The sequence below is a fragment of the Myotis yumanensis genome, unplaced genomic scaffold, assembly GCF_028538775.1.
Source record: "Myotis yumanensis isolate MYYU_CA2020_CCGP unplaced genomic scaffold, mMyoYum1.0.hap1 SCAF_3, whole genome shotgun sequence".
Taxonomy (NCBI): Eukaryota; Metazoa; Chordata; class Mammalia; order Chiroptera; family Vespertilionidae; genus Myotis; species Myotis yumanensis.
In genome coordinates this window covers 145,167,917-145,184,730 of record NW_027223754.1, presented here as the reverse complement: position 1 = coordinate 145,184,730, position 16,814 = coordinate 145,167,917, and the positions used below count along the sequence as shown (strand labels likewise).

Here is a 16,814-nt window from a genome sequence, read left to right as displayed (position 1 = left end):
TGATGCCAGCTGCTGCTTGTTTGAGAGATTTTAGGAAATCTGAAGCCTGGGCCAGGACAGGCCATTCATATGAAAAAGCCAGGGGTGGGTTCTCAGGGAATCACCAGGGAACAAACAATATGGGCCATGCTTATAGAAACTCACATATGGCTGCCAGTCAGCTCTGTGATGGGGGAGGTCCCAGCACAGGAACAATGACCCCAGCCAGCATCCCTGTCTGGGAGAAAGCTGCCCATGAGTTTCTGCCCAATGCCAGACAGTCCAGTTTCTCCTTGTATGTCCCTGGATTCCCCTAAACCTGCTGCCTGGCGCTGGAGCTCAGAGGAAGCAGGACCTTATAAGTTTGTGGAACACCTGGGACTTCAGCAGCTTCCATGTCACTCAGCCACAATCCTTGCTGGTTTTTACAGCGTGAAGTTACAGGGACTTCTTTTCCAAGCTCTGGAACCCTGGGCTGGGAGTCTCGTGTGGGGCTGCGACCCCCTGCTTCTCAGGGGAGGTATTGGAGATATCCCTCCCGATTAAAAAAATGTCACACATGGGTGTCGGACCAGCCCATTTTATGCCTCTGCCCTTCCTACTAGACTCAGTGTGCTTTCTTCTTTATTTCTGTGGTGGTAGAACTTCCTTTCAGCCAGCTTTCAGTCAGTTCTGAATGATGGTGGGTTCTGTATTTTGTTGTAATTTTGATGTGGTTGTAGGAAGCAACAAGCACTGGTGTTTACCTACACCTCCATCTTGGTTCTCTCATCACAGTCTGTTCCTGATAATACATTTATGTATGAAATAACCAGAAACTTGGTTCAGACATTATAGGAAAACATCTCTTTAGTTTTTTTAAACTGATGTTGAAATAGTATTGAATAAAAATAGTGTGATTAATCTTACTTTTGCTATTCTAGGTTATATATGAACAGGAAGGTGTCTATATTCACTCATCTAGTGGAAAGAGCAATGACCAAGACAGCTTGATTTCAGGAATATTACGTGTTTTGGAGAAGGTATGTTTCCAGTAAATGATTTTATTTAATAATTAATTGTTCATGGTAGTGGCTAATCTTTGGGGCATTATCAGCAAGTTTGGATTCCATGTGTAAGATAAAGTTATGTACTCAAACAATAGTTGTAAATTTAACATTAAATGATATTAGAAATAAAATACTTTAGAAAGTCAGTAAAATGGCATGGAATACTTAAAAACTTATTATGTAGAAGTTGCAGTAATACATTTCTTATAATAAAATATGAGCAGAGTTTTAAAATCTACATTATATTGGTTGTCCGATAGTAGTTTATATATGATATTGCATATTTAAAGTGCTAATATTTAAGAGGTTAAAATTTTATTTTGGGTTCATGGAATTAAAAATAATGTAAGAATGTAATAATGACTAAGAATGTAAGATATTGCTGAATAGTAAATGTAGTTCATAATTTTCTTCTCTAGGATGCTGAAGTTATAGTGGATTGGAGACCATTGGATGATGCTTTAGATTCTTCGAGTATTCTCTATGCTGGAAAGGTATTTAAGAAAAAAATAAATGGCTCAGGAAAGTTAGGCCATTTAAAAAAAAACACAGCTTTATTGAGATATAATTCATATACCATAAAACTCACTCTTTTAAAGTGTAAAATTCAGTGGTTTTAGTAAATTTACAGTTTTGTGCAATCATTGCCAATATTTAATTTTAGAACATTTCATCACTCCCGAAAAAGAAACAACCTTTTATTGGTCACTCCTTAATTCCCTCTTCTTCCAGTCCCCGGCAACCACTAATCTACTTTGTCTCTGAATTTGCCTGTTGTGGACATTTCCATATAATGTGTGGTCTTTTGTGACTGGCTTCTTTGGCTTAGCATAATGTTTCAAGGTTTATGTATAATATAGTATCTACTGATATTTTCTCCCCCCCCCCCCGAATAATACTGCATTTATGGATATACCACATTTTGTTTTTTCATTATTTGATGGACATTTTTTTTTAACTTTTAGACTAATATAAATAATGCTGCTATGAACATTTATGTACAAGTTTTTGTGTGAGCATATATTTTCTCTTGAAAACCTAAGTGTAGAATCATTGGGTTTATATGATAATTTGTCTTTAACATTTGTATCATGTGTTGACTTCTCACTATGGTAGGTAGAGATTTAGCTCTGTCTTACCTCTATTTCACCTTCACCTTGAAACTCTGGCCCAGCTGTCCACATTTCTTCTCAAAGTATTTAATCATATACATGATCTTCTAATTTCATCTTCATAAAGACATTTCTTCCAGAGTCTCACATGCTTCATTTTGTACTGGTTGCCCTCTGGGTTTTCTGTGCAGCAGTTATCCTGGGGATTCTTTTAGCCTCTTTCCCATATTTTATTCCCTCCCCCCTTTTAAAAAAATCCTATGCTGTTATCTACCTATTTTGGTTTACTGCCTTGTTTTGGGTTTACTCCTAAGTTCCAGTGCTTCCTGAGGGGAAAAAAAGGTGCATGGGAACAAAAAAAAAATTTTTTTTTTATTCTTATTCTGGATTGGATAGCTTGGCTGGCATAGAACTTTTCCCACATGTTTTTGAAAGTTATCCCAGGTTTGTCTAATTTTCTTAATTGATGTTTGGTTGAATGCATTCTAATCCCCTATCCTTTGTATGTATTTTTCCTCTTTAGAATCTTTTTTAGGATGTCCTGGTAATGAGCCTTTGTAGTCGTTTTTATTCTTTGTGATGAGTACTTGTTGGGCCTATTTAATATGGAAACTTGTGTCTTTTATTTCTTAGGAAATATTTTTGAGTTATTTCCTCTCCATTTTTCCTTTTCTTTCCTTAGGAAAAACTCTTTAGACCCTCTGGACTGGTCCTGTAATTATTTTTAATACTTTCTTTCCTATTTTCTAATTCTTTGTGTATATATGTATACTATATTCTGGCAAATTTCTTCAATTTTATCTTTTAGTTATTGCCATTTTCATTTTTGTTATATTTTTAAAAAATATTTTTAAAAATATGTTTTTATTGATTTCAGAGAGGAAGGGAGGGGAAGAGAGATAGAAACATCAGTGATGAGAGAGAATCATTGAATGGCACCTTCTGCACGTCCTCTACTGGGATCAAGCCCACAACCCAAGCATATGCCCTCAACAGAAATTGAACTGTGACATCCTGGTTCATAGGTTGATGCTCAGCTACTGAGCCACACAGGCCATGCTATTATAGTTTTAATTTCCCCCTCTGGGAAGTAAGCTAAAGGGGGCCTTGGATACAGGTTCAGGGGTTAGCTTAGGACAAGTTTCCACTGCCCATTGCTCCTCTGGTTGTAAATCTTGTGGCGTCCCTTGGAGTTTAGGAGATGCCTTCCTGTGGTGGAGGAAGAGGGGCAAGGAAATGGTGGGGGCTCCTCCCCAGAGGAAAAGCTGAATCCTTTTCTTGCTGCCAGGAATCTTAGGGGAGATCTTGGGGGGATCTTGTTTTTAGCAGAATATTCATCAGTTTTCTAGATGTGCTCCTTCAGGGTCATAGTCTTCACTGATTGGTCAGTGTCAGGGCAGGGGTCATTAGACATTGCAACTAGTCCTGGTGTTGCCCACTTGGTTTTGCTACTTTTCTGGGACTGGAGCTGAAATACGACTGGGGCTTAGATGTTATTTCTAGGGAGGTGACCTTCTGTATCTGCTAAAAATTGCTCTTCCAGGTTGTTCAGCTATCTGTCTCAGTTTCCCTGTTCCAGTTATCCTGGCTCACTGGCTTGCCTTACCCTGTTTTTAAACCCAGCATCCTGTTCTTTTTTTTTTTTTTTTTTAAATTAAATCTTTATTGTTCAGATTATTACATTTGTTCCTCTTTTTTCCCCCCATAACTCCCCTCCTTCCAGCTCCCACCCCACCCTCCACCCTCACTCCCCACCCACTGTGTTCATCCATAGGTGCATGATTTTTGTCCAGTCACTTCCCGCATCTCCCACACCCCTTTTTCCCCCAAGAATAGTCAGTCCATTCCCTTTCTATGCCCCTGATTCTATTATAATCACCAGTTCATTCTGTACATCAGGTTATTTATTCACTTGATTCTTAGATTCATTTGTTGATAGATGCATGTTTGTTGTTCATAATTTGTATCTTTACCTTTTTCTTCTTCTTCCTCTTCTTAAAGGATACCTTTCAGCATTTCATATAATACTGGTTTGGCGGTGATGAACTCCTTTAGCTTTTCCTTATCTGTGAAGCTCTTTATCTGACCTTCAATTCTGAATGATAGCTTTGCTGGATAAAGTAATCTTGGTTGTAGGTTCTTGGTATTCAGCACTTTGAATATTTCTTGCCATTCCCTTCTGGCCTGCAAAGTTTCTGTTGAGAAATCAGCTGACAGTCTTATGGGTATTCCCTTGTAGGTAATTGAGCCTCTTTCTCTTGCTGCTTTTAAGATTTTCTCTTTGTCTTTTGCCCTTGGCATTTTAATGATGATGTGTCTTGGTGTGGTCCTCTTTGGATTCCTTTTGTTTGGGGTTCTCTGTGCTTCTTGGACCTGTAAGTCCATTTCTTTCACCAGGTGGGGGAAGTTTTCTGCCATTATTTCTTGAAATAGGTTTTCAATATCTTGCTGTCTCTCATCTTCTGGCACTCCAATGACTCTGATATTAGACCGCTTAAAGCTGTCCCAGAGGCTCCTTACACTATCTTCACACTTTCGGATTCTTTTTTCATTTTGCTTTTCCAATTGGGTGTTTTTTGTCGAATCTTTGGTTTGATTATTGTACTCCTCTGGTCTGCTATTGGGTATAATATTCTTTATTTCAGTCCGTGTATGCTTACTTTCTAATTTCTTTATCGTAGCATCGAGGGTCTCATTAGTTTTCGTGAGGTTCTGCACAAATTTATGGCAAGCCCTCAAAATTGCGATTCTTAGCTCCATATCCTCCATTTCTGTCATGTTTTTTTGTCTCCGCATCTTTTATGCTTTCTTGGTGCACCCCCTTGTGGTCTCTGTGCGCAGTCTTGTTCTAGCCAAGCCTTAATTGTTGTAGTTAACACTAGAGGGATTTGACCCTCAGGCCGACTGGCTATAGGAATCAGCTGTGCGGAAAACGTCTGTCTTCTGGGGAGGCGCTAATCCAGCCTTTGCCTGAGGCGATCGGCAAATGGCTGTGCGCAGGCTTTGGGCGGGGCGGGCTCAACAGGGCGGGCGGAGGGAGCAGTTATGGCCGCGCTCAGTCCCGTTCCCAGAGGCTCTGCTTCTCAGAACCCCGGCAGCCGCTGCAAACCTCGGAGAGAAAGCTGCCCTCAGGTTCCAACTGATGCCGGGTAATCCCGCTTCTCCCGTTTGAGTCTGGGTCCCTAGAGATTCGCCCGGATCTGGAGCCCAGAGTCTGAGACTCACTCCCGACAGAAAACGACAACCGCGCCCTCAGCCACCAGCCCGCTTTCGCGCGCACCTCGGTACCTTTGTATTTTCCACACTGCGCCGCCTCTGAGCCTCGATTTGCTGTTCTCTTTCCTTCTAGTTGTAGAGTCTCTCTTCAGCCAGCCTTCCTGTGGTTCTGGGTGATGTCCGTTCAGTCTTTTAGTTGTATTTTTGAAATGGTTGTTTGCGGCAGCGGTCTCCGGTGTTTACCTACGCCGCCATCTTGGTCGACCCCTCCCCAGCATCCTGTTCTTAGTGGATGTAATATCCTTCCTTATTTCTAAGGATAGTTTTTTTTAGATGCTTTCATTTCTGTATATAGTCTACTTCCTCTAATTGACTTTTTTTCTTGTTTCATTTGGACTTTGTCTTCTGTGTAGACATTTGCCTGAAGTTTGGTGATCTTTGTAGTGCTCATATTTAATAGCACACACAGAAAAGTGACTATACTCTCTCTAGGTTTGAGTAGGTTTGGTAATAGTTGGGGCTCAGGATGATCTGGCTACTCCGCTTATGTGAGAATCCTTGGTGTTGAAATTTAGGTCTTTCTCTTGGGTTACTCATTCTTCAGAGAACAGTCTGCAGATTCCCGGCTGGAAAGGGTAAGCCTGGATTCCAGTGTTATGGGAACTGCGAGAAAGAGAGCTAGGAACCTTGCCAACTCATTGTAGAGATGGACTTTTAGGTAATTCTCCTGTTTTTAGTGTATTATCCCTTTGCTGACTGTGCTTGGTTTCTCCTAATCTAGAGATAAACTGTTAGCTTTTTTAATGAGTAAACCTCTAGCCTCTGGACTTTTGTTAGTAGTCCTTTTTTTAGTTTGACCTTTATACTGATTTCCAAAAGTACTTGATGTACCTGTTCCAAGCCTTTGTGTGAGGTGGGGTTCTGTAGATGCTTCTTAGCTTTCCCCACTAGAGATAGTAGAGTTGGTAATGATGGTGGTAAGGACTGCATTCCCCCCCCCCCCCCCCGTCTCCCCCCACCCACACACACTACTTTTATTATTTTATTTATTTCTCGTTTTTGTTGTTAATGCTATCCCAAGGATATTTTTCCGTTAATATTTAGATATTTAGAAATAGTGGAAGGGATGGGGAGAGACAGTGAGAGAGAAACATTGAAGTGAGAGAGACACATCCATTGGTTGCCTCCCTCATGTGCCCAGACCAGGGCCATGAATGGAGCCTGAAACCAAGGTGTGTGCCATTGCCTGGAATCAAACTGAGACACTTCAGTCCGAGTGCCTATGCTCTATCCACTGAGCCAAACTGGCTAGGGTAGGGCTGCATTTTTTAAATTGGGCAACCATGGGTGGGGGTTCCCTAGGAAGGACCTGAAAGAAGAAACACTCCACTTTATAATTTCATTCATTCAGTCACCCCCCAATTTTCAGTCTGTATCTATTCTTATTACTTAACTAGAGGCCTGGTGCATGAAAATTCATGCACTGGAGGGGGAGTCCCTCAGCCCGGCCTGCCCCCTCTCACAGTCTGGGAGCCCTCAGAGGCGGGAGGCGACCTGGCGATCAGGGGAAGGCGACGCCGCATCACACCTCTGCTCCTGCCACTGCCGGCAGTGCAAGCCTCGGCTGGCCCTGGTTACCTGAGCCTTGGGCGGCCCTGGGGGCCTGGGCAGCCGCCATCCAAGGCTTGCCTGCGCCTCGGGCGTCGACTGGGTAGCTGCCATCCAAGGCTTGCCTGTGCCTCGGGCTGGCCCTGGGCGGCTGGGCAGCCACCATCTGAGCCTTGCCTGCCCTGTGGGCCGGCTCTGGGTGTCTGAGGGGTTGAGGGGTCTGGGGGACTCTGGAGGTGCCATGTGCCTGCCGCCCCGGTGGGGCTGAGGGGACTGGGTGCCGCCATCTTTGAGGGCGTGGCACTTGATTTGCATATTCCCTCCTTATTGGCTGTGGGCACCGCCATCTTTGCGGCAGCGTGAGGGTCAATTAGCATATTTCCTCTTTATTAGATAGGATTGGCAACCCTAACTGCAAGGCATCTGGGTAAGCTTATCTTCCCCTCCCCTTTCCTTCCGTTTCTTTTTCTTTTTTTTTCCTAATTGTAAGAGAACATTTATTTAGAAAGTTACAAAGATAGAAGAAGTGAGCTAGTTGGGCTGTGTAGGCTCAGGAAACAAGCAATAGAAGCAAAAGAAGGGCCCTTGGAGCTTAGGAGAGGGAAAGGCAAAGGTGTAACATGACTGGGGGGGAAGGGAAGGGGGATGGGAAAGGTGCAGGTGTACTCCCGATGGTAAAGATTGGGCAAGGGAGAAAATGACAGGAAATAGTGTCCCTGTTTTCTCACCAGTGATGCCTGCCATAATGTATAAATTTAATTTATGTAGATGCTGAGATGACATTATTGATTGAAATGAAATTCTGCTTCTAGTCTCTAAATATTTTATATGTTATAATCATTTTAGGATTCCAGTTCAGTTGTAGAATGGACTCAGGCCCCAAAAGAAAGAGCTCATCGAGGACCAGAACATGTGAACAGTTACGAAGCAGAGTGGGACATGGTTAATACAGTTTCATTTAAAAAGAAGCCACATACCAATGGAGGTATGAATTAAATCGTTGAAATCTTAAACTGATTTGCTGCAATATTATTATTTTAAAAAATATATATATTTTATTGATTTTTTACAGAGAGGAAGGGAGAGAATCATTGATGAGAGAGAAACACTGATCAGCTGCCTCCTGCACACACACACACCCCCCCCCCTCCCCCCCAACCCCGCTGGGGATGTGCCCGCAACCAAGGTACATGCCCTTGACTGGAATCGAACCTGGGACCCTTTAGTCCGCAGGTCGATGCTCTATCCACAGAGCCAAACCGGTCAGGGCTGCTGCAATATTATTTAAACAAAAGTGCAAAGAAAGTTCTTTATGTTCCTCAGAGAAGAAGGATGCTTTGGTGCTTTGATACAGTAACTCTTACATTTTAGTTATATTCCCTTTTCATCACTTTTTTGCTTTGTTTGGTGTTGTTGGTTGTGACTTCATAAAAAAGGCTTTAAAAAAATCCTTTTTCTGTTTTGTAGTTATTAATGGCAAAAAATAGAAACATGTTAGAAAATTGCTTTGGTTGTCTCTCATGCATATTTTTCTTAATCTAGTAGAATTTTTAAAAAAGAAAGTTATTTCATCCCAAAGCACCAGGGGGAGATGGAGTATACTGCTAAATATCCTATTCTAATTTCAGTGTTTACTGGGAATTTAACAGCTCATTGCAGTCTCCCCTTTATACATGTTCAGTGATTATTCTGTTTTATATATATATTTAAATCTGTGTTTGCCATATGTAATTATCTAAATGTAGATAACAAAAAAGAGCCAAGCTAACAGCCTGATAGAACACATATATTATTCCAAATATGGTATAGTGTATCTGTGATATGGCCAGGTTATTTGTGATTGATCGCTTTTAAAAATATTAAACACTTGTATATGGTTTTTTCCTATTGATTCCTCTATGTTTTATAACTAAAAGTATATTTTATCTCTTAATGATTTTGGTTTGAATGTAGGAATTTATCCATGTGTATCAAAATTTATTAGAATATCTCTTGCTACATTTATATAGCATTGTTACTAAGTAAAATTGATTTTCATATATGGCCTGGGGAATTATTCTCATATACTAGAGGCCTGATGCATGAAATTCATGCAAGAGTAGGCCTGCCTTCTCCCAGCTGCTGGCACTGGCTTCCCTCTGGCACCCAGGACCCAGGCTTCCCTGGCAGCCCTGGCTTTATTGAAGGACATCTGGTCTAATTAGCATATTACGCTTTTATTATTATAAATAGTAGTTAGATTTTGAACTGTATCATTTCTTGGAAACTGGCAATTAAGATAAATATTAATTCACAAGATATTGACAATCAGTTTATGCATGTGTGTTCCTCTCCTATTTATTTATTTATTTACTTACTTACTTATTTACTTACTAACTAACTAACTTATTGGAATTCTCTTTCTATCAAAAGAGAACCAGAGCAATGCAAAGTGTTAAGGAAAAGTAAAACCACAGGATTTTAGTATATTTGGCAGGTGAGGGATTTCAACTTCTCTAGACTAGATCTTTAGGATTGGTTATGTGAATTGCTATTTTTTTGTTCGTTGTTGCCTAATACTGTTAAATCCTTGAAAATGAAAAAGTCAGACTGCAGGAATGAGCAAAATTAGTTTTCAGAATTCCATAGAAGAAAGAAGCATTATGTGGATGAGAAAAGTATAATCTGACAATAAAGATATTTTTATTTTATTTATTTGTTTTTTTAGAGAGAGAGGAAAGGGGGAGAGAGAAACATGATGTGAAACAGAAACATCGATCAGTTGCCTCCCCTGCTTGCCCCGACCTGGGATCTAACCCACAACCTAGGTATGTGCCAGGACTGGGAATTGAATCCACAACCTTTTGGTGTAAAACAGGACGACGATTCAACCAATTGAGCCACTGGCCAGGGCTAAAGATCTTTTTTAGAATAATGGTTTTCAACTTTGCGCATTGAAATTATTTGGGAAGATTAGGCTTTTAAAAAAATACTAATGCCTGGCTTTCATTCAGCAAATTAAATCATACTCTGGAGATAGAGACTGGACATCTATACTTTTCAAAATCTCCTAGTGCAGTGGTCGGCAAACTGCGGCTTGTGAGCCACATGCGGCTCTTTGGCCCCTTGAGTGTGGCTCTTCCACAAAATACCACGTGTGGGCGCACACATACAGTGCGATTGAAATTTCGTGGCCCATGCGCAGAAGTCGGTATTTTGGCGCCTTCAGAGTCCCCCAGACCCACAATTCAAAATTGTGCCATTATGAAACTACATATATATTTACATTTTTAATCCTCAACCAAGGATATTTTTTACATTGATCTTTTAGAGAGAGTGAAAGAGAGGAAGGAGGGGGGGAAAGAGAGAGAGAGAGAGAGAGAGAGACAGAGAGACAGAGACAGAGAGAGAAGAAGAGAGAGAGAAACATTGATATAAGAGAGACACATCAATTGGTTGCCTCCTGCACGTGCCCTGACTGGGGCCGGGTTTTGAACCTGCAACGGAGGTACATGCCTTGACTAGGAATTGAATCCGAGACCCTTCCATCTGAGGGCCGGTGCTCTAACCACTGAACAACTGGCTAGGGTTATTTTTATATTTTTAAAAAGCATTTTTTTCAAATATTTTTACCCTTGTTGGTGATTCACAAAGGAAACTTGGGACAAACCTTTAAAAAATTGACTATTGAAGATTTACTTAACTTTATATTTCTTAAGAGTTTCTACTGCTAAATATTTGCTTTTATGTACTAGATAAATATTTTGAAAATATATATTCCCAGAACAACAGACTGACATGATGTTCTACAAACCCATCTAAAATGTCATGTCCTTGCTGTTAATTTTATTTAAGACATGGATACTTACTGAGCTCTTTGTTTTACTCTTCTGCGTTATGGCCAGTTTTCTCATGTCAGTGTTTTGGGGATGTTTTTATATATATTTGGTAACATAGTAAGTTCATCAGTACCAATTAGTTTTATTACCTTTCTGTAAGGAAAACGAAGGAAATTTTGAGCTAACTCTTGGGTTCTGTTTCTTTGTAACCATCTGTTTCTGGTTAGTTATTGATGATAGATTAAATTGTTGACTTGTCTTAGTTATTCATTTATCAACACATCTTTGAGTACCTATTACGTGGTAGTCACTCTTCTAGGAGCTGGGGATATAGCTGTGACAAAATAAAATTCCTATTGTCATGAAGCTATGTTCTAGTAAAAGGGACTTCTAGAATTGACTTGTAATGTTTATCACATCATTTGTCAGCATTTTTAAAAAAATATTTTTCTTGTCATTTTTTCATTGATATTTTTTTCTAATATATTTTATTGATTTTTTACAGAGAAGGGAGAGGGATAGAAAGTTAGAAACATTGATGAGAGAGATTGATCAGCTGCCTCCTGCACGCCCCCTACTGGGGATGTGCCCGCAACCAAGGTACATGCCCTTGACCGGAATCGAACCCGGGACCCCTCAGTCCGCAGGCCGACGCTCTATCCACTGAACCAAACCGGTTCGGCTGTCCGCATTTTAACTGAGGAAATGTGTGAGGCATATTCTGTTTTACTTAATATGTAATGTGTGTCTCTTCCTTTAATGAAAAAATCTGTAAAATTTTTAGTTTTGGATATGCACAAACTCCTGATGATTCATATAATCTGCATATATTATTTAATGTTCTCCACATGATTTTCTTACATTAATTTCGGTTCAGTACTTTTTTGTGTAACTTAAGAATTTCATTTAAATAATTGTTTATGTCTAGTTTTCCATTGCTCTTTTGCTGTGAAAATATTTTTGTTCTTTGCAGATAATATAGTAATAGGTAGTCTAAGTGTATATTCACACTTAAATGATTCATGAAGATATTGGAATTGTAGTAGTAGTATTGTTCTCACTTTGATATTAGCTTGTAGTAATGTTATAAGCTCTATAATATAAATTCCAGTAAAACATGTTATATAGCAGCCAAGTGGGCACATGTCACTTAATCTAGTGCCAGCCTTAGATATGAGTTCACCATTCCAGCTGGTGTGTTACTTAAGCCTTTTTGTGCTTCCTTTGAAATGATACTTGCTAAAGTGTCCATGAACTAGGAATGGTGCCTGCATTCCTTGAAGGTAGCAATTTCTGTAAGCTGTAGATTTCTTTTTGTCAGTGTAGGAGGTCTTTTTGGAGTTGATGGAGTTATAGTGTTCCTGACTGTATAAGAAGGGTGATTGATATACATGCAGGTCAACACCAAAGAAGAGCTTGAATAACAGTATGACACTTCTTAGGAAACAACATTAGGTACAATGTTTTTTAAAATTTTAGGAACATGACATGCTTATGTCTGAGTTAAAATGTTAAAATAAAATGATTTGAAATCATAACTAGATTAGAAACTAATTTTGTACATTAATGAGAAGAAACATTTTTCTTTGTTTTTTAAATTTTTATTTAAATGGATAATCTTTAAGTTCCTTGTTATCAATTATGATATTGTTCACAAACCTAGGATTTAAAGCTTCTATAAACAGCCCACAAACTCAGAAAATGCTTTATTTTACGTAACTATAGTTTGATTTGAAATGAGGTCTTAATTTAGTATAAGATTGATTTAGCAGGAAGGTTAAATGTGTTCATTCTCTTTGAAGCATTTATAACTTAGTTATATTTCACCCTTAATTCCCCACTGTTCTTTGGGTTTTTGCCAAAAAAAAAAAAAAAAAGTCTGGCTATTCACCCCAATATATATATATTTTTATACTGGTATACTTATCTTCACTCAATGTAGTCTAGTAAAAATAATTGCAATGGAAGTGATGGAAATAAAAGTTTGTTTTTGTTTTAAATGATTGTCTAAGAGCATCATCATCCATATTTGGGGGAGTGGAAAGTATTAACATTTATTGAGTATTCGCTGCATACTTTGCACTGTACCTAGTTAGTTGACAAGTATTATATCTTTTAATTCTTAGAATAACATTGTGAGGTAAGTATAATTCTCTCCATTTTACAGATGATGAAACTGAGACTCAGAAAGATTCAGTTATTTGCTCCAAATCATTCGCTTAGTAAGATTGTGGTATTGTAATTTGAATCCAGCCAGCCTGCTTCCAGAGTCATGTTCATTTTGGGCAAAGCTTATATTTAAATGGGGATAATCTTTTTAGTTTGTGTGCAACAGGATAATTATTTTAAAAATTATTTTTTAAAGAAAATAAGCATAACCAATGGACACAAGACACTGGGAGGGAGGTGAGGGAATATGTCGGGGAGTAGGAAAGGCTGGGGGAAGGTCAATTGGAAAAAAAAAAAAAGGAGACATGTACTACTATTTGTAACACTTTATTTAAACAATAAAAAAATAATGTAAAAAAATAAAGAAAATATATGTTGCCATTTTTAATACAGGTGGGAGCCATAGTGATATGAATGGCATAGTCATTCCCTAGGGTCAACAAATTTCTGTTAGGCCATCATGAAGAGCACTGTCAGTACCTTTTAAAAAGGTGAACAAAAATATTTTGCCCCACTTTCTTGTTTTTAAGATACTCCAAGTCAAAGAAATGGGAAAAGCAAATGGTCATTCCTGTTCAGTTTGACAGACCTGAAATCAATCAAGCAAAACAAAGAGGGTATGGGCTGGTCGTATTTGGTATTCTGTCTAAAGGATGATGTCGTTCTCCCTGCTCTGCACTTTCATCAAGGCGATAGCAAACTACTGATTGACTCTCTTGAAAAATATGTGGTATTGTGTGAGTAAGTATCAAATTATTTTCTACTTATTGAAATTGGATTGTTGTATTGGACTCCAGGCAAACTCTTTTTACTTGTCAATGGGTATCAGCGACCTATGTGCATACCAGGGCACAAGCAACTTTTTATTTTTCTGGGATATCAACTATTTTGAATAACATCTTGCCATTGTAATATTTTGGATCTGCAACCTGTTATCATAGCACTGTTTTAAAGAAAAGTGGTCTGATATTTTTATACACATTTAAATGAAGATGCATCAGTAACTTACGGATTATTATATTTACCAAATTAACCTTTTATTATGTAGTTTTTATTAGGTATACAGACTTTTATTTGTAATATTGCAAATTTAAGTTAGGCAAATTTAAGTTAATTATAAAATTACTAAAGGCCCCATTCATGAAATTCGTGCACTGGGGGGGAGGGTGTGGTGGTGTTCTCCCTCAGCCCAGCCTGCGCCCTCTCACAGTCCAGGACCCCTCGGAGGATGTCTGCCTGCGGGCTTAGGCTCGCTCCCCACTGGCAGGCGGACATCCCCCCGAGGGGTCCTTAGCGCTGCCATGGAGGTGGGAGAGGCTCCCGCCACCGCCTCTGTGCTTGCCAGCCATGAGCCCGGCGTCTGGCTGAGCGGCGCTCTTCCAGTGGGAGCGCACTGACCACCAGGGGGAATCTCCTGCGTTGAGCAGGATCAGGCCAAAACCACCTCTCTGACATCCCTCGAGGGTTCCTGGATTGCTAGAGGGCGTAGGCCAGGCCGAGGGACACCACTAGTGTACGATCGGGGTTGGGGAGGGATGTGAAAGGTTGGCCAGCTGGGGAGGGACTGTGAAAGGGCTCCAAGGTGTGTTCGGCCCACCCTGATCGGCTGGACCCCCGCAGCAAGCTAACCTACCAGTCCAAACGTCTGCCCCCTGGTGGTCAGTGCACGTCATAGCGATGGGTCGACCATTCGACTGTCTGCCCCCTGGTGGTCAGTGCATGTCATAGCGAGTAGTTGAGTGGCCTTAGGATATCATTAGCGTATTGCGCTTTGATTGGTTGACTGGAAGACCAGACTCAGCATAGTAGGCTTTTATTATATAGGATTTTTAAAAATCTTGTATCTTACATTTATTCACCTATGTACCTTTGTATACACATATTCTTTCTTGCTGTTACTCTCATCAAATATATTTTGGATATCAATTATGTTCTGAACACTGTGCTAGTTGCTTGATATTTAGTAGTGAATAAAACAGGCACATTTCTTGATATCTGAGAGTTTATGGTCTTGTGAAGGATGCTGACCAATAAGTGGCGATAAAATCAAGAACTAAGATGAAGGATGTACAAGGTGCTTTGGGAGCTCCCAGGAAGAGAGGAAAGGGTACCTCATTCAGACTGCAGGTTGGGTAGGACTCAGGAATACTTTCTGAGGAAGCGACATCTAAGTTGAAACCTGACAAATAAGTGAACATTAGCATGAAGGGGAAGGAGATATTTAAAAAGAGATGTTTTAGATAGAGAAAGGATGTAAAACATGATGTAATCACAAAACAGTAATTCAATATCACAGGTCTGCATAGTGAGAGAAGGGAGGTTACTAAATATAAAGATGAGGCCAAAGAGCTGGGTAAAGGCCAAAGCATGAAGGATCTTGTAAATCATGTTAGCAGGTTGTTCTAGTCATCTAGATGAAATTATAGTGGCATGAAATGGGAGAGTGACAGGGAAGATACAAGTACAGTGGGGCCTTGATTTATGAGTTTAATTCGTTCTGAGACCAAGCTCGTTAAGGAGCTCGTTAACTCAAAGTACTCTATCAACTCAATGCAAAAAATCAGCTGAGAGACACCTGGTATCTCAAAAAACTCGTTAGTCTGGACACTCGTAAGTCAAGGCCCCACTGTATTAGAGTTGGTGATTGATTGGATATATGGAGGTGAGAGGTAGAAGTTGAGATTTTCAGCTTGAGGAACTGTAGGGATGATTGTTAACTTCATGAATAATGTCCTCACTTTATAATAGGAAATAGAAAAATGTCCTTATTTTATCATGTCTAAATTTAGATTATATAAAGCTAAGAGTGATCCAATTGTTGGAAGATACTATGTATTTTCTGGAATGACATTTTCTCCCCTACCATGTTGACCATTCCTGGCTGACATTAGATATGCTGATCAGTACCAGTAACCATAAGAAAGTCAGGCCTGGTTGGTAGTATTTGGGTCTGGATCTTCAAGTGAAAAGCTGTGACTAGGCTACCATACAGGAGATTACTAGTAAGTAGATTTCAGGTGAGGCATTGTCATGATTGGGACAGAAGATTTGGCCCTCTGAATAGCAGGTGTTAAAGACTTGGGTTTTACTTTTGAGCAAGCAAGCTCATTAACCAGTGTTGGCTCATTCATCAGTGTTTTGATGTAACACTCACAAAATAGCTCATTCAATCTGGGACTTGATTAAAGCATAGTACTAAGGATGAAGTGGTAGAACCTCTCTACTCTACTGGTGAGTTCATACTTTGGAGAACTGGGCTTAATTTTAAATGTGTTAGACTAGTGGTCGGCAAACTCATTAGTCAACAGAGCCAAATATCAACAGTACAACGATTGAAATTTCTTTTGAGAGCCAAATTTTTTAAGCTTAAACTATATAGGTAGGTAAATTGTTATTAACTTAATTAGGGTACTCCTAAGGCTTAGGAAGAGCCACACTCAAGGGGCCAAAGAGCCTCATGTGGCTTGCGAGCCGCAGTTTCCCGACCACTATGTTAGACTAACTAGTCTACATGAAAAAGATGATGTGTAATAAAAGGGATAAGAATGGTATCATGAAAAACTTTAACTTGAAGAAGAAGAATTTTGGTGTAACATTAAATAAAATCCAGACTTCTTCTTATGGTCAACGAGGACCTGTCCTATCTTAGCTCTTTTTATCTCTTTAACCTTATCTCACACTATTCTTTTCTGTAGTCTAGCCACATGATTTTCTTTCAGTTCCTAAAACACCCTAAGTGCTTTCTTGTCTTAGGGTCTCCTTATGTATGCTATTTCTTTTGCGTGGGATATATTTTTTACTTTTTGATCCTCAAGATAATAGTTTAATGGCACTTCCTCAGAAGAGCTTCTGTGGATGCCACT

The 16,814-nt window shown here is 39.7% G+C and overlaps 1 protein-coding gene across 2 annotated transcripts in view; it reads left to right on the top strand.

Annotated features, from left to right (window-relative positions):
* TBC1D15 (TBC1 domain family member 15) overlaps positions 1 to 16,814 on the top strand; it is a 65,182-nt gene that overhangs the window by 14,733 nt on the left and 33,635 nt on the right. For both annotated transcript variants that reach the window (XM_070409717.1, XM_070409716.1), the window contains exons 2-5: positions 903 to 1,001; positions 1,448 to 1,522; positions 7,811 to 7,949; positions 13,482 to 13,692. In XM_070409717.1, the coding sequence (XP_070265818.1) occupies positions 903 to 1,001; positions 1,448 to 1,522; positions 7,811 to 7,949; positions 13,482 to 13,692 (524 nt within the window). The remainder of the gene's footprint in view (positions 1 to 902; positions 1,002 to 1,447; positions 1,523 to 7,810; positions 7,950 to 13,481; positions 13,693 to 16,814) is intronic.